Consider the following 18,052-nt stretch of genomic DNA (forward strand, 5'->3'; position numbering starts at 1 on the left):
CATAGGTCTTCCTCTCACCAAGAGAAGCTTTTTTATTGTTACACGTGACATCACTCCCAATTCTCTGGATCACAACTATAGGACCAAACAACAGATACCCCCATTGGGCGATTGGGCGGTGCTCATTCCTCTTAAGATTTAGATCATTAGATATTAACAGGAACACAGCATGGGGCTGGGAAAAAGAATTATGCAAAGATTTCTAACAAATATTAAATTGCAATGCTGAATTCTGACTGGGTTAATGAATTTGTATTATAAAAAAGACTGATTTCAATGATTTATGGTGAAGTCCTCATTTTAAGTAAAACGTCATCATGGAAAATAAAATCTGAAAATAACTATATGTTTATAACCATATTATTGATACAGTTATTATGAGGATTATAATGAGTCATATTATGTTATTCTTACTTTATAAGCATTTTCATCTAATCCACATCAGACCTGGTCATCTTTTAAAAAAATAGATATAGTGGTTTTCTTAAAGGTGTTAAAAATATTTTGAGAAAATGCTCTTAGTAAATAGTGAATTTTAAGGGCTTCAAAAGTGAAATAATTCAGCCCTGACCGGTTTGGCTCAGTGGATAGAGTGTTGGCCTGTGACTGAGGGGCCCACGTTCGATTCCAGTCAAGGGCATGTACCTTGGTTGTGGGCACATCCCCAGTAGGGGGTGTGCAGTCAGTAGGCAGCTGATCAATGTTTCCAACTCTCTATCCCTCTCCCTTCCTCTCCGTAAAAAATCAATAAAATATATGTTTTTAAATAGTGAAATAATTCAAACCTTTATATAACTTACATTTTACTCATGCATTTTAGTTTGCAATAATAAAACATTTGATAAGCATAACTATATGTAGACATTGATAAGCACTAAATATATGTAGACTTTACATATATTATTCCACTGAGTTTTCAGAAAGCAATCCTTTCAATAAATACAGTCATTAGCCCCGTTTGCACACGAGGACACTGAGGTTTGGAACGTAAAGAAAATGGAATTCAACAAAGGTTTTTATGCCTCCAGAGTCCTTTTTATTCTCACTACCTCAGTTTCCCCCTAGAAACACAGCCCTCTTTGAACTCCAGTGTTCTTGACTTTCATTTGCCTCGCCCTTTGCAGCTGCTTTTTCAGGTCTGGATTCTTGTGTTCCCCACCTGATGATTGAGGACCTGCTCTAAAACCTAATGGAGGCATAATGCTGCCACCTATCTGATTTCAAATATGACCACACCCTGGTCTCCATCTATTGGATCAAGGCCCTTTGAATGCCCTTGGTGTACCTAGGATTCATTTAAGCAGGTTATCCCCCAACTAAAGTCCCAGAATTGGATCAGTTGTATTAGCTCTGGTCCTAGCCAGGCTTCATGTTATCCCTTTTTCTCTTAACTGTTACCAGGGTGTGACTCTACACCATGTAAAGAGCCAATCCAAGCTTGAATGTTAGTCCTGCTCAGGGAAGTCCTCTACAGTAGGCAGATATCACTTAATTTTAGAAGTGTTAGAGACAGACTGCAGTGTGTCTGCAGATGTGAACCAGGTTGATATAAATTTTGGAAAACATGACATGTGAGAAGCAGTTTAGTGAAACTGGAAAAAAAAAAAGGATAGAAAAAAGAATAAAAAGGAAAGGAAAGAAAGGAAATGAAAAGAAAAGAAAAGAAAAAGAGAATAATGTTAAATATAAAAAGGAGGCCAGGAGGAAGAGGGATGTAATTGAGGAAGGGCGAAAAGGAATTTATAAGATACTGACAATATTCTGTTTCATAATCTGAGTAGTGAGTAACGGTGTTCATTTTATATTTTTTTCTAGAAAATATACATTTATATTTTATACATGCATATATATATATATATATATATATATATATATACACCTATATACCTATATCTATCTATCTATCTATCTATCTATCTATCTATCTATCTATCTATCTATATCTATCTATATCTATCTATCTAGGTAGATAGATAGATATAGATAGATATAGAGATATATATAAAAGGCTAACATACAAAGTGTCCCCTTGGAAATTTGACTGGGAGACTAGGAGTTCGATCTCTCACTATGACATGCGCTGACCACCAGGGGGAGGCACCTAATGAAGGAAGGCCCCAGTCAGCAACTAGGGAAGGAAGGCCCTGGCCAGCAGCCAAAAGGCCCTGACAGGCTCTGATCACTGGCCAGGCCTAGGGACCCTATCTGTGCACAAATTTCGTGCACCGGGCCTCTGGTACAACAATAAATGTAAAGGACTTATTATCAAAATGGTGGCATAGGTAAATATGGTATACCAATCCTCCCATAAACACATCAAAATTACAACTAAACTAAAATTACAGAACAACCATCATTCAGAACTACCTGAAATCTAGCTAAATGGAAATCCTATAACTAGGGAATTTAAGAAAAAGCCACATTGAGACTGATAGGAAGGGCGGAGACACAGAACACATGTGTGGTGGATAATAATTGGGAAGGATATCTTATTTGCAAGCCCCCCACCCCCACCTTGAGGAGTGAGGGGTCATAGCCCCACATCAGGCCTCCCAAAAGAGAGTTCCAGTAACTGGGAGAGAAGTCCCCATAAATTCTGGCTGTAAAAACGAGTGGGGATTGTGGCTGCGTGAAACCATCTGGACACAAGGCACATTTTAAATGCATATGTGGCTATGGTATTGGACAGCACAGAATACAGAACATTTCCATCATCACAGTCAGATGTATCGGACAATATTGACCTAAGTGGATCAGGGCTATGTATGTCACACTTCTGAAATATCTTGTGCTTTTCTTTTATAGCACTTACCAAAGTTAATAATGAATTAATGTCTGTCTTCCATACTAAATTATTGGCCCCATGAAGACAAGAACTGTGTCTCTTTTGCTTACCGGTGTACGTCCAGTGCCTAATATAGTACATGGCAAGTAACAGAACCTAAATGTTCGGTTATGTGTCAGATGACAAATAAATGAAATTATATTCTAAAATATACAAAAACTCTGTTCCATGAAATTTGGGGTTCAGACTAGAAATATGATCAGTAGGTTTGTGTATAGGCAAATGCTTTTGCATTCAAGTTTCGGATCACTTTCTCCCTTTCTGAGTATTTCATTATCTTTCCTGAAATGAAGAGGACAATAGTATCTAGCTAGTAAGATTTGGGGACCTGGTACTTTGATAACATTAAAAGGATGATGTTCAACATATAGTCATTTCACAATATATGTAAATCAAACCATCATGTTGTACACCTTTAACTTATATAGTGATGTATGTTCATTATTTTTCAATAAAACTGGAAATAAAACCATTTTATGTTGTTCTTCCTAGTCATGATCCATTTAAGCATGTTCGTATTACTTATAACCAAAAAGATATTCTTATAACAAGTGAAAAACACTTAACATCACTCTTTTAGAATCATGATCATTACATTTTTATTTTGCATTGAAAGATGAGAGTTTAAAGAGGGCAATTTTATACTTTTATAAATTATGCAATAACATACTTTAAAAAGAATAAACAGCCTGGTTAGCACAGAAACAGAATAATTAAAAGAGTCTAGAATAAAAATAAAATCAAAATAATCAATTAAATTATAGCTATCATGGCTAGCAGTGGATTACATGTAAAGTTTGGTAATATTAGAAATATTGGTACTTGGTGATCATAATAGAGGGTGGAAATGTTAGCAGCATGTAATATGGTTGTCCAAGGCTGTCTGCAGCAGTGCTCTGATAGATGTGTTTTCACTGGGATTTAGCCTTAATTAATACGTCCACATCACCTTTGTCTGCTTCTGCAAGGCTTTTTTGATGGCTCTCAACCAGGACATTGTCTTCCTTTCTTCGGGGCCTCGGGGAAACATCATCCTTGGGAACTACAGAAGCTCCGCGGGAAACAGCTGTGTGTACCTCCTTCAGCAACTTTTTTAGCCACTCTATCCTTTCTCTGTCTTTCATAAGTTTACTCAGTTTATGCATAAGCTCTATTTCAGTCACAGTTCTTCTGTAGGGAACAGAAACAGAGAAGTCACTCCATTAGCTTTCCTCTTCCCATCATAAAGCCAGCCCTAAAATTCCAATCCCCATGTCCTCGCCATACAGAACAAGAAACGGTACTTACTTAATGGGTTTCCCATCTGACTTTGCAAAAATACAAATTGCAAACATGACGATCATTACTTTAACCATGACTTTTGCAGACATCATCTTCACTGAAAAAAAAAAAAAGCAAATGGCAGGTATTTTAAAATATTTTTACTATTCCAAACTATATAATTAAACTTGGCAGTTTACATTTCTAACTACACAACTGTGCACAGAGTGGTACAGCAACTAATTGCATTGGTTTTCATGGAGGACTTTTGGAATCAGCCTCTTTATTTTACAGATACATTAGTATCTATATATATAAAAGGCTGATATGCAAAGTGTCCCCTCAGGAGTTTGACTGGGAGACCGGGAGTTCGATCGTTCACTATGATGTGTGCTGACCACCAGGGGGCGGTGTGGAACAAAGGAAGGCCTCAGCAGGCAGCCTGCAGCCGGGGAAGGGAGGACCTGGCCAGCAGCTGGAAGGCCCTGATCGGCCCTGATCACCTGCCAGGTCTAGGGACCATACCCGTGCACGAATTTCATGCACCAGGCCTCTAGTGTATTATATATACACATAATTTGACTTAGAAATTAGACAGATTAGTTTTGCATTCCAGGTAAATTAGTTGTACTTTAGGTATCTTTTTGAGAGTTCTTTTGCAAGTTTTATTATATGAATTTTAAGGCACATGAGGAATGAAAACACTTACTTTTTAGATTTTTCTCCTGCATTTTATGTTGCTTATGACTAAGTGCTTATAATTTTCTTGGAAAATGGCTAATTCTCTTCCTTAGGTAAATTATTAACACTGTTTATTTACTTAGAAATTTTCTTTTTCATAAGTCAATGTCATTTCAGGCACTGCAATAATAACCATAAATACCAAATTAGTAGTCTCTGATTTAGAGATATTTTTACTAAATTAATGCATATTTCTACCATTTAAAAATGTGTCAAAGTATTTAAAAATCATCTAATTAATTATAAGAATTTAAAGCTTTGGCTTCATAGAAAATGCTTGTTTCTTTTTTCTTCAGCTTCTTTGAAAACTATCTTGTCTGAGCATAATTTTTAGCACTTTCCTCTTTTGTTCATTAGCTTTTCATCTCAAAATAAAGTCTTATCTTAATCTGCACTTCAGTAATTGCAAAGCCTATTATTATAGAAGTGCTTTTTCTTAATGCTTAATGTTCTCTGTTTTAACATACACATAGAGTCACTACTATGCACTCATATTTTAAATGAAAATGGCTTTATTCATTTATTTTTGAAGTGGTGGCATCATTTAGAAGTGGTATAAGAAACAGAGCAGTGTGAAAAGGAGACATGGACCCCGGACCAAGCAAAACCCACGCTCTGCTGCATCCCCTGAGTTCTGGTCACACTTCCTGCCACCATCGCCATCATGCCCAAGAGAAAGGCTGAAGGGGATGCTAAAGATAATAAAGCCAAGGTGAAGGACGAAACAGAGAGAAGATCTGCAGGTTAGGAGATAAACCTGCTCCTCCAAAGCCAGAGCCCAAGCCTAAGAAGGCCCCTGCAAAGAAGGGACAGAAGGTACCAAAAGGGAAAAGGGAAAGCTGATGCTGGCAAAGATGGGAATAACCCTGCAGAAAATGGAGATGCCAAAACAGACCAGGCACAGAAAGCTGAAGGTGCTGGACATGCCAAGTGAAGTGTGCGCATTTTTGATAACTGTGTGTTTCTGGTGACTGTACAGTTTGAAATACTATTTTTATCAAGTTTTATAGAAATGCAGAATTTTGTTTTACTTTTTTTTTTTTAAGCTATGTTGTTAGCACACCGAACACTTCATTGTTATTTGGGGGCGGGGGGTTGGGGGGGTGGACATATAGTACTAATAAAATGTCTCCAAAGCTGGACTGACATGGGGGGAAATACCTTTCCCTTCTAGTTTTGAGAAACTTCCTCTTGGTTCCTGGGAGGAGAGATCTCTTGATGTTGACACACATTAGCCAACTTGGCACAAACACCTAATCGTGTGGGAAACTAAAATTCATTTTTATGTCCTTTTCTCCCTCTCCACATTAAGCATAGACTTGGCTCTCTTAAGCCCAGAGACCTATTGGGACATGATCCAAAAAAATTGATTTCCAGTATGTTGGGCAATCTGAACTTTCCAGTATCACCATTGAGATGGCCTCCCTCAAAAGAGCAGCAGCTCCTTTATTGATTGTGGATCTACAGATTGATATTCTCTGCCATTTTCATTTCATTTCCTGAAAGTCATAGTCGGCTTGTGAAAAGTTGTTAAACAACATGCTCAATGTGAAATGTCAACCCTCACTCTAAACTTTGGCTTTATCTCCTTTAACATCCCCTTCGGCCTTTCTCTTGGGCATGATGGCGATGGTGGCGGGACATCCAACCAGAATGCAGGGGATGCAGCAGCACGTGGGCTTTGCTTGGTCCTGGGTCCATCTCGCCTCCTCACATTGCTCTATTTCTCATACCACTTCTAAACTTTCCCTATTCAGAGCATCAGGTGAAGACTTCACTGGGTTTTATGGTGCCTTTCTGATGTTGGTAGTTCATTGAAGAAAGGAGTTAGAAAGTTGTTGTATACTGTTAATGATTGTCTGCCCATATCCTGTCTGAAATACCATGATTGTTTATGAAAAGTATCTTTAATAAAGCTGGATACAGTTTAAAATAAAAAGAAATAGTATAAGCAATATGATCTACTGCATTTATTTTCATTGTGTGATATAAACCTCCCCTTTGCAATATAAAGCTATTGATGGAGCAACAAATACATATACTTCAATTTTGGTTCATGTTATTTTAAAAGGCACTGTAGCTAGAAGGCGGGAGCTGTGGTGTCTAATCTTAGCTCTATCACATTCACCTAGTGACTTCAGACATCTCTGCTTTGTTTCCTATTCCTAAGAGAGACAAGCTTGTTACAAGAATGTCATGAAAAAGCTGAAAAATCAGGTGTACAATACCCTTACAATTCATGCAGAGTTTTCAGAATAGAAAATTAGAAAAAAGCTTTATTAAAGGGAATAAATAAATATATTCAGCAGTAAAACTGTTTCTCCAGCTCTAGTATACAATTTCAGTTCTCATGAATCATAAAACAAACAGTTTGATAAGGATATTCTGTAGTAAAAATGGACTATTAACTCAATTTGATAAATTTTTATTGGTTATTTAAATCAGAATGTTTTATTCCTCATTAGCCTGTTTTATTTCAAAATTTCAGTAAGATACCATTAAAGCATATGAGGCCAAATTATAATGTTTTGTGTGTAATATCAGATAAATTTAGAAAAAGCAAGGTCTCTCAAAAGACTTTCATTCCAAAAATAAATTATTTCAATATATTTTAGCTGCATGAATTTATTTTGTGATGTGGCATTTTATATTAAACATAATTTAAACCCCCCTTTCACATGGTAACTTGAACAAACAGCATACTATTTGTAGAAAATTATACACATCAAATAATATCTAGATTATAAAAAAATATCTTATACAAAATGTAAAAGATAAAGTAAAGGTTACTCACCACACTATGTCTTAAGACAATATCTTTCAGGTATATTAGCAGCTGGTGCTCTCTTAAAGTTGAGTAAACTTGAGAAAGCTGATGAATTGGATTATAGATGATTAAATGTGACTTTTATACATAGGTCTTCCTCTCACCAAGAGAAGCTTTTTTATTGTTACACGTGACATCACTCCCAATTCTCTGGATCACAACTATAGGACCAAACAACAGATATCCCCATTGGGCGATTGGGCGGTGCTCATTCCTCTTAAGATTAAGATCATTAGATATTAACAGGAACACAGCATGGGGCTGGGAAAAAGAATTATGCAAAGATTTCTAACAAATATTAAATTGCAATGCTGAATTCTGACTGGGTTAATGAATTTGTATTATAAAAAAGACTGATTTCAATGATTTATGGTGAAGTCCTCATTTTAAGTAAAACGTCATCATGGAAAATAAAATCTGAAAATAACTATATGTTTATAACCATATTATTGATACAGTTATTATGAGGATTATAATGAGTCATATTATGTTATTCTTACTTTATAAGCCATTTTCATCTAATCCACATCAGACCTGGTCATCTTTTAAAAAAATAGATATAGTGGTTTTCTTAAAGGTGTTAAAAATATTTTGAGAAAATGCTCTTAGTAAATAGTGAATTTTAAGGGCTTCAAAAGTGAAATAATTCAGCCCTGACCGGTTTGGCTCAGTGGATAGAGTGTTGGCCTGTGACTGAGGGGCCCACGTTCGATTCCAGTCAAGGGCATGTGCCTTGGTTGTGGGCACATCCCCAGTAGGGGGTGTGCAGTCAGTAGGCAGCTGATCAATGTTTCTAACTCTCTATCCCTCTCCCTACCTCTCTGTAAAAAATCAATAAAATATATGTTTTTAAATAGTGAAATAATTCAAACCTTTATATAACTTACATTTTACTCATGGATTTTAGTTTGCAATAATAAAACATTTGATAAGCATAACTATATGTAGACATTGATAAGCACTAAATATATGTAGACTTTACATATATTATTCCACTGAGTTTTCAGAAAGCAATCCTTTCAATAAATACAGTCATTAGCCCCGTTTGCACATGAGGACACTGAGGTTTGGAACGTAAAGAAAATGGAATTCAACAAAGGTTTTTATGCCTCCAGAGTCCTTTTTATTCTCACTACCTCAGTTTCCCCCTAGAAACACAGCCCTCTTTGAACTCCAGTGTTCTTGACTTTCATTTGCCTCGCCCTTTGCAGCTGCTTTTTGAGGTCTGGATTCTTGTGTTCCCCACCTGATGATTGAGGACCTGCTCTAAAACCTAATGGAGGCATAATGCTGCCACCTATCTGATTTCAAATATGGCCACACCCTGGTCTCCATCTATTGGATCAAGGCCCTTTGGATGCCCGTGGTGTACCTAGGATTCATTTAAGCAGCTTATCCCCCAACTAAAGTCCCAGAACTGGATCGGTCCTCTTAGCTCTGGTCCTATCCAAGCTTCATGTTATCCCTTTTTCTCTTAACCGTTACCAGGGTGTAACTCTACACCATGTAAAGAGCCAATCCAAGCTTGAATGTTAGTCCTGCTCAGGGTAGTCCTCTACAGTAGGCAGATATCACTTAATTTTAGAAGTGTTAGAGACAGACTGCAGTGTGTCTGCAGATGTGAACCAGGTTGATATAAATTTTGGAAAACATGACATGTGAGAAGCAGTTTAGTGAAACTGGAAAAAAAATAGAAAAAAGAATAAAAAGGAAAGGAAAGAAAGGAAATGAAAAGAAAAGAAAAGAAAAGAAAAGAAAAGAAAAGAAAAGAAAAGAAAAGAAAAGAAAAGAAAAGAAAAAGAGAATAATGTTAAATATAAAAAGGAGGCCAGGAGGAAGAGGGATGTAATTGAGGAAGGGCGAAAAGGAATTTATAAGATACTGACAATATTCTGTTTCATAATCTGAGTAGTGAGTAACGGTGTTCATTTTATATTTTTTCTAGAAAATATACATTTATATTTTATACATGCATATATATATATATATATATATATATATATATATATATATATATACCTATATATCTCTATCTATCTATCTATCTATATCTATCTATCTAGGTAGATAGATAGATATAGATAGATAGATATAGATATATATATATAAAAGCCTAACATGCAAAGTGTCCCCTTGGAAATTTGACTGGGAGACTAGGAGTTCGATCGCTCACTATGACATGCGCTGACCACCAGGGGGAGGCACCTAATGAAGGAAGGCCCCAGTCAGCAACTGGGGAAGGAAGGCCCTGGCCAGCAGCCAAAAGGCCCTGACAGGCTCTGATCACTGGCCAGGCCTAGGGACCCTATCTGTGCACAAATTTCGTGCACCGGGCCTCTGGTACAACAATAAATGTAAAGGACTTATTGTCAAAATGGTTGCATAGGTAAATATGGTATACCAATTCTCCCATAAACACATCAAAATTACAACTAAACTAAAATTACAGAACAACCATCATTCAGAACTACCTGAAATCTAGCTAAATGGAAATCCTATAACTAGGGAATTTAAGAAAAAGCCACATTGAGACTGATAGGAAGGGCGGAGACACAGAACACATGTGTGGTGGATAATAATTGGGAAGGATATCTTATTTGCAAGCCCCCCACCCCCACCTTGAGGAGTGAGGGGTCATAGCCCCACATCAGGCCTCCCAAAAGAGAGTTCCAGTAACTGGGAGAGAAGTCCCCATAAATTCTGGCTGTAAAAACGAGTGGGGATTGTGGCTGCGTGAAACCATCTGGACACAAGGCACATTTTAAATGCATATGTGGCTATGGTATTGGACAGCACAGAATACAGAACATTTCCATCATCACAGTCAGATGTATTGGACAATATTGACCTAAGTGGATCAGGGCTATGTATGTCACACTTCTGAAATATCTTGTGCTTTTCTTTTATAGCACTTACCAAAGTTAATAATGAATTAATGTCTGTCTTCCATACTAAATTATTGGCCCCATGAAGACAAGAACTGTGTCTCTTTTGCTTACCGGTGTACGTCCAGTGCCTAATACAATACATGGCAAGTAAGAGAACCTAAATGTTCGGTTATGTGTCAGATGACAAATAAATGAATTATATTCTAAAATATACAAAAACTCTGTTCCATGAAATTTGGGGTTCAGACTAGAAATATGATCAGTAGGTTTGTGTATAGGCAAATGCTTTTGCATTCAAGTTTCGGATCACTTTCTCCCTTTCTGAGTATTTCATTATCTTTCCTGAAATGAAGAGGACAATAGTATCTAGCTAGTAAGATTTGGGGACCTGGTACTTTGATAACATTAAAAGGATGATGTTCAACATATAGTCATTTCACAATATATGTAAATCAAACCATCATGTTGTACACCTTTAACTTATATAGTGATGTATGTTCATTATTTTTCAATAAAACTGGAAATAAAACCATTTTATGTTGTTCTTCCTAGTCATGATCCATTTAAGCATGTTCATATTACTTATAACCAAAAAGATATTCTTATAACAAGTGAAAAACACTTAACATCACTCTTTTAGAATCATGATCATTACATTTTTATTTTGCATTGAAAGATGAGAGAGAGTTTAAAGAGGGCAATTTTATACTTTTATAAATTATGCAATAACATACTTTAAAAAGAACAAACAGCCCAGTTGACACAGAAACAGAATAATTAAAAGAGTCTAGAATAAAAATAAAATCAAAATAATCAATTAAATTATAGCTATCATGGCTAGCAATGGGTTACATGTAAAGTTTGGTAATATTAGAAATATTGGTACTTGGTGATCATAATAGAGGGTGGAAACGTTAGCAGCATGTAATATGGTTGTCCAAGGCTGTCTGCAGCAGTGCTCTGATAGATGTGTTTTCACTGGGATTTAGCCTTAATTAATACGTCCACATCACCTTTGTCTGCTTCTGCAAGGCTTTTTTGATGGCTCTCAACCAGGACATTGTCTTCCTTTCTTCGGGGCCTCGGGGAAACATCATCCTTGGGTACTACAGAAGCTCCGCGGGCAACAAAATTGTGTACATCCTGCAGCTTCTTCCTTAGCCACTCCATCCTTTCCATGGCATTCAGATGTTTACCCAGGTTATGCATAAGCTGTATTTCACTCACAGATCTTCTGTAGGGAACAGAAACAGAGAAGTCACTCCATTAGCTTTCCTCTTCCCATCATAAAGCCAGCCCTAAAATTCCAATCCCCATGTCCTCGCCATGCAGAACAAGAAACGGTACTTACTTAATGGGTTTCCCATCTGACTTTGCAAAAATACAAATTGCAAACATGACGATCATTACTTTAACCATGTCTTTTGCAGACATCATCTTCACTAAAAAAAAAAAAAAGCAAATGGCAGGTATTTTAAAAATATTTTTACTATTCCAAACTATATAATTAAACTTGGCAGTTTACATTTCTAACTACACAACTGTGCACAGAGTGGTACAGCAACTAATTGCATTGGTTTTCATGGAGGACTTTTGGAATCAGCCTCTTTATTTTACAGATACATTAGTATCTATATATATAAAAGGCTGATATGCAAAGTGTCCCCTCAGGAGTTTGACTGGGAGACCGGGAGTTCGATCGTTCACTATGATGTGTGCTGACCACCAGGGGGCGGTGTGGAACAAAGGAAGGCCTCAGCAGGCAGCCTGCAGCCGGGGAAGGGAGGACCTGGCCAGCAGCTGGAAGGCCCTGATCGGCCCTGATCACCTGCCAGGCCTAGGGACCATACCCGTGCACGAATTTCATGCACCAGGCCTCTAGTGTATTATATATACACATAATTTGACTTAGAAATTAGACAGATTAGTTTTGCATTCCAGGTAAATTAGTTGTACTTTTTAGGTATCTTTTTGAGAGTTCTTTTGCAAGTTTTATTATATGAATTTTAAGGCACATGAGGAATGAAAACACTTACTTTTTAGATTTTTCTCCTGCATTTTATGTTGCTTATGACTAAGTGCTTATAATTTTCTTGGAAAATGGCTAATTCTCTTCCTTAGGTAAATTATTAACACTGTTTATTTACTTAGAAATTTTCTTTTTCATAAGTCAATGTCATTTCAGGCACTGCAATAATAACCATAAATACCAAATTAGTAGTCTCTGATTTAGAGATATTTTTACTAAATTAATGCATATTTCTACCATTTAAAAATGTGTCAAAGTATTTAAAAATCATCTAATTAATTATAAGAATTTAGAGCTTTGGCTTCATAGAAAATGCTTGTTTCTTTTTTCTTCAGCTTCTTTGAAAACTATCTTGTCTGAGCATAATTTTTAGCACTTGCCTCTTTTGTTCATTAGCTTTTCATCTCAAAATAAAGTCTTATCTTAACCTGCACTTCAGTAATTGCAAAGCCTATTATTATAGAAGTGCTTTTTCTTAATGCTTAATGTTCTCTGTTTTAACATACACATAGAGTCACTACTATCCTCCCTCTGAGGCCCGATAGTCCGATCGATGCCTCCTTGCTTCTGGTTCTGTTCTTGTTCCTCAGTCTATGTTGTTCATCATTTCCCCTAGATGAGCGAGATCATATGTCACTAGATATATACTAATAAGAACTGAATGTGAGACGAGCAATAATAGTTATGCTGACAGGCAAATGAATCAATCTGTAGCGAGCTTCCCCCTGGACCCCCTTCTTTTGAGACCCAATTTCAATGTCCAGTAGTTCCTTATGTGTACATGTCAGCACTGACCCCTCAGCTCTGGATGGTGGACAAATGGTGGTAATGGAGGTCCGACTCCCTCTGGTTTGGTCTCGGCCGAACCCAGGGGCACGGCGTCACCCAGACTAAGGGGCACGTGGCCTCACCCATACCCAAGGGGCGCGTGGTCTCACCCGGGCCTGGGACCCAGCCACACCCGGATGGATCCAGGGGCGCACGGCCTCACCCGGACCCAGAATCTGGCTTCACCCGTACCCAGGGACGCTTGGCCTCTCCCATGCACTCATATTTTAAATGAAAATGGCTTTATTCATTTATTTTTGAAGTGGTGGCATCATTTAGAAGTGGTATAAGAAACAGAGCAGTGTGAAAAGGAGACATGGACCCCGGACCAAGCAAAACCCACGCTCTGCTGCATCCCCTGAGTTCTGGTCAGACTTCCTGCCACCATCGCCATCATGCCCAAGAGAAAGGCTGAAGGGGATGCTAAAGATAATAAAGCCAAGGTGAAGGACGAAACAGAGAGAAGATCTGCAGGTTAGGAGATAAACCTGCTCCTCCAAAGCCAGAGCCCAAGCCTAAGAAGGCCCCTGCAAAGAAGGGACAGAAGGTACCAAAAGGGAAAAGGGAAAGCTGATGCTGGCAAAGATGGGAATAACCCTGCAGAAAATGGAGATGCCAAAACAGACCAGGCACAGAAAGCTGAAGGTGCTGGACATGCCAAGTGAAGTGTGCGCATTTTTGATAACTGTGTGTTTCTGGTGACTGTACAGTTAGAAATACTATTTTTATCAAGTTTTATAGAAATGCAGAATTTTGTTTTACTTTTTTTTTTTTTAAGCTATGTTGTTAGCACACCGAACACTTCATTGTTATTTGGGGGCGGGGGGGTGGGGGGGTGGACATATAGTACTAATAGAATGTCTCCAAAGCTGGACTGACATGGGGGGAAATACCTTTCCCTTCTAGTTTTGAGAAACTTCCTCTTGGTTCCTGGGAGGAGAGATCTCTTGATGTTGACACACATTAGCCAACTTGGCACAAACACCTAATTGTGTGGGAAACTAAAATTCATTTTTATGTCCTTTTCTCCCTCTCCACATTAAGCATAGACTTGGCTCTCTTAAGCCCAGAGACCTATTGGGACATGATCCAAAAAAATTGATTTCCAGTATGTTGGGCAATCTGAACTTTCCAGTATCACCATTGAGATGGCCTCCCTCAAAAGAGCAGCAGCTCCTTTATTGATTGTGGATCTACAGATTGATATTCTCTGCCATTTTCATTTCATTTCCTGAAAGTCATAGTCGGCTTGTGAAAAGTTGTTAAACAACATGCTCAATGTGAAATGTCAACCCTCACTCTAAACTTTGGCTTTATCTCCTTTAACATCCCCTTCGGCCTTTCTCTTGGGCATGATGGCGATGATGGCGGGACATCCAACCAGAATGCAGGGGATGCAGCAGCACGTGGGCTTTGCTTGGTCCTGGGTCCATCTCGCCTCCTCACATTGCTCTATTTCTCATACCACTTCTAAACTTTCCCTATTCAGAGCATCAGATGAAGACTTCACTGGGTTTTATGGTGCCTTTCTGATGTTGGTAGTTCATTGAAGAAAGGAGTTAGAAAGTTGTTGTATACTGTTAATGATTGTCTGCCCATATCCTGTCTGAAATACCATGATCGTTTATGAAAAGTATCTTTAATAAAGCTGGATACAGTTTAAAATAAAAAGAAATAGTATAAGCAATATGATCTACTGCATTTATTTTCATTGTGTGATATAAACCTTCCCTTTGCAATATAAAGCTATTGATGGAGCAACAAATACATATACTTCAATTTTGGCTCATGTTATTTTAAAAGGCACTGTAGCTAGAAGATGGGAGCATTGGTGTCTAATCTTAGCTCTATCACATTCACCTAGGAACTTCAGACATCTCTGCTTTGTTTCCTATTCCTAAGAGAGACAAGCTTGTTACAAGAATGTCATGAAAAAGCTGAAAAATCAGGTGTACAATACCCTTACAATTCATGCAGAGTTTTCAGAATAGAAAATTAGAAAAAAGCTTTATTAAAGGGAATAAATAAATATATTCAGCAGTAAAACTGTTTCTCCAGCTCTAGTATACAATTTCAGTTCTCATGAATCATAAAACAAACAGTTTGATAAGGATAGTCTGTAGTAAAAATGGACTATTAACTCAATTTAATAGATTTTTATTGGTTATTTATATCAGAATGATTTATTCCTCATTAGTCTGTTTTATTTCAAAATTTCAGTAAGATACCATTAAAGCATATAAGGCCAAATTATAATGTTTTGTGTGTAATTTCAGATAATTTTAGAAAAAACAAAGGCCCTCAAAAGACTTTCACCACAAAAATAAATGATTTCAGAGTATTTCAGTAGCATAAATTTATTTTGTGTTATGGCATTTTATATTAAGCATAACTCAAACCCTCCTTTCACATTATAACTTGAACAAACAGCATACTATTTGTAGAAAATTATACACATCAAATAATACCTAGATTATAAAAAAATATTTTATATGAGATTTAAAAGAGAAAGTAAAGGTTACTCACCACACAATGTCTTAGGACAGTATCTTTCAGGTATATTAGCAGCTGGTGCTCTCTTAAAGTTGAGTAATCTTGAGATAGCTGATGAATTGGATTGTAGACGCTTAAGTGTGACTTTTATATGTAGGTCTTCCTCTCACTAAGAGAAGCTTTTTTTTTGTTACACATGTCATCACTCCCAATTCTCTGGATCACAACTATAGGACCAGAATAACAGATACCCACATTGGGCGGTGCCCATTCTTCTTAAGATTTAGATCATTAGATATTAACAGAAATACAGTATGGGGCTGGCAAAGAGAATTATGCAAAGATTTCTAACAAATATTAAATTGCAATTCTGAATTCTGACTGGGTTAATAAATTTGTATTATAAAAAAATACTGATTTCAATGATTTATGGTGAAGTCCTCATTTTAAGTAAAACATCATCATGGAAAATAAAATCTGAAAATAATTATATGTTTATAACCATATTATTGATACAGTTATTATGAGAATTATAATGAATTCTATTATGTTATTCTTACTTTACAAGCTATTTTCAACTAATCCACATCAATCCTGGTCATCTTTTAAAAAAATAGTTATAGTGCTTTTCTTAAAGGTGTTAAGAATATTTTGAGAAAATACTCTTAGTATATAATGAATTTTTAGGGCTTTAAATGTGAAATAGTTCAAACCTTTATATAACATAAATTTTATTCATGTATTTTAATTTGCAATAATAAAACATTTGATAAGCACTAACTATATGTAGACATTGATAAGCACTAAATATATGTAGACTTTACATATATTATTCCACTGAGTTTTCATAGCGATCCTTTCAATAAATACAGTCATTAGCCCCATTTTCACATGAGGACACTGAAGTTTGGAAAGTAAAGAAAATGGAATTCAACAAAGGTTTTTATGACTCCAGAGTCCTTTTTATTTTCACTACCTCAGTTTCCCCCTAGAAACACAGCCCTCTTTGAACTCCAGTCTTGTTGACGTTAATTTGCCTCGCCCTTTGCAGCTGCTTTGCTCTATTCTGGATTCTTGTGTTCCCCACCTGATGATTGAGGACCTGCTCTAAAACCTAATGGAGGCATAATGCTGCCACCTATCTGATTTCAAATATGGCCACACCCTGGTCTCCATCTATTGGATCAAGGCCCTTTGAATGCCCTTGGTGTACCTAGGATTCATTTAAGCAGGTTATCCCCCAACTAAAGTCCCAGAATTGCATCAGTTCTCTTAGCTCTGGTCCTATCCAAGCTTCATGTTATCCCTTTCTCTCCTAACCATTGCCAAGGTGTGACTCTACACCATGTAAAGAGCCACCATGTAAAGAGCCAGTCCAAGCTTGAATAGTACCTGAATGGGAGAGATCAGTTCATCCTGCTCTGGGAAGTCTTCTACAGTAGGCAAATATCACTTAATTTTAGAAGTGTTAGAGACAGACTGTAATGTATCTGCATATATGAACCAGGTTGATAAAAGTGTTGGAAAACATGACATGTGAGAAGCAGTGGAGTGAAACTGAAAAGGAAAGGAAAGGAGAGGAGAGGAGAGGAGAGGAGAGGAGAGGAGAGGAGAGGAGAGGAGAGGAGAGGAGAGGATAGAAAAGAAGGGAAGAGAAAGCTTGGGGTGACTATTATAGCTGTTTTTCATATTTTATAGAGTAACCATAACAAAGAAGGAATGTTTTCTGTGGTTTAAGATGAAAGAACTGACGAATACAAGGAGGCAGATTTGAGCTAAACTTGGCTATTATCATTGTTAAAATAAGGAATCAAGTACTTTCTAAGTAGTGAGTTCCCCCATCACTGGAAGTGTTCAGTAGAGAGTAGGTAAGCATTTATTGGGGAAATTAGTATAGAGATGCATACATGACAGGATTGAACAAATGACCAAGAGGTCTCTATTGATGGTAAAAATCTATTGTTTTGATTTTTTTAAAGACCTTTTCTGATGAAGTCTACACAGGGTATTTGTGTATCTTTTCTTTCTTATACTTACTCTGTTGAGAGAAATGAGAATTGGAAATGGAAATGGTTTTATAAACACTTTTTTCATTGTAATTATAAAGCCATGTTTAACATTGTAATTTGTACATTTCCCCC

The 18,052-nt window shown here is 37.0% G+C and overlaps 2 protein-coding genes and 2 pseudogenes across 2 annotated transcripts; 2 read left to right on the top strand and 2 right to left on the bottom strand.

Annotated features, from left to right (window-relative positions):
* Nucleotides 1-3,574: 3,574 nt before the first annotated feature.
* Nucleotides 3,575-7,673, bottom strand: LOC129151191 (parathyroid hormone-like). The gene is made up of 3 exons (XM_054725208.1): nucleotides 7,641-7,673; nucleotides 4,133-4,223; nucleotides 3,575-4,015 (listed from the first exon to the last, which is right to left on the bottom strand). Exons 2-3 carry the CDS (start codon nucleotides 4,216-4,218, stop codon nucleotides 3,757-3,759), a joined length of 345 nt encoding a protein of 114 aa, XP_054581183.1. The 5' UTR covers nucleotides 4,219-4,223; nucleotides 7,641-7,673; the 3' UTR covers nucleotides 3,575-3,756.
* LOC129151192 (non-histone chromosomal protein HMG-17-like) lies at nucleotides 5,511-5,784 on the top strand (annotated as a pseudogene).
* Nucleotides 7,674-11,319: 3,646 nt separating the features above from the next.
* Nucleotides 11,320-12,612, bottom strand: LOC129151190 (parathyroid hormone-like). Its single transcript, XM_054725206.1, has 3 exons — nucleotides 12,598-12,612; nucleotides 11,913-12,003; nucleotides 11,320-11,795 (listed from the first exon to the last, which is right to left on the bottom strand). Coding segments are annotated over exons 1-3 (351 nt in total). The 5' UTR covers nucleotides 12,599-12,612; the 3' UTR covers nucleotides 11,320-11,536.
* Nucleotides 12,613-13,813: 1,201 nt separating this feature from the next.
* Nucleotides 13,814-14,086, top strand: LOC129151194 (non-histone chromosomal protein HMG-17-like; annotated as a pseudogene).
* Nucleotides 14,087-18,052: the final 3,966 nt, after the last annotated feature.

The sequence above is a fragment of the Eptesicus fuscus genome, chromosome 13, assembly GCF_027574615.1.
Source record: "Eptesicus fuscus isolate TK198812 chromosome 13, DD_ASM_mEF_20220401, whole genome shotgun sequence".
NCBI lineage: Eukaryota > Metazoa > Chordata > Mammalia > Chiroptera > Vespertilionidae > Eptesicus > Eptesicus fuscus.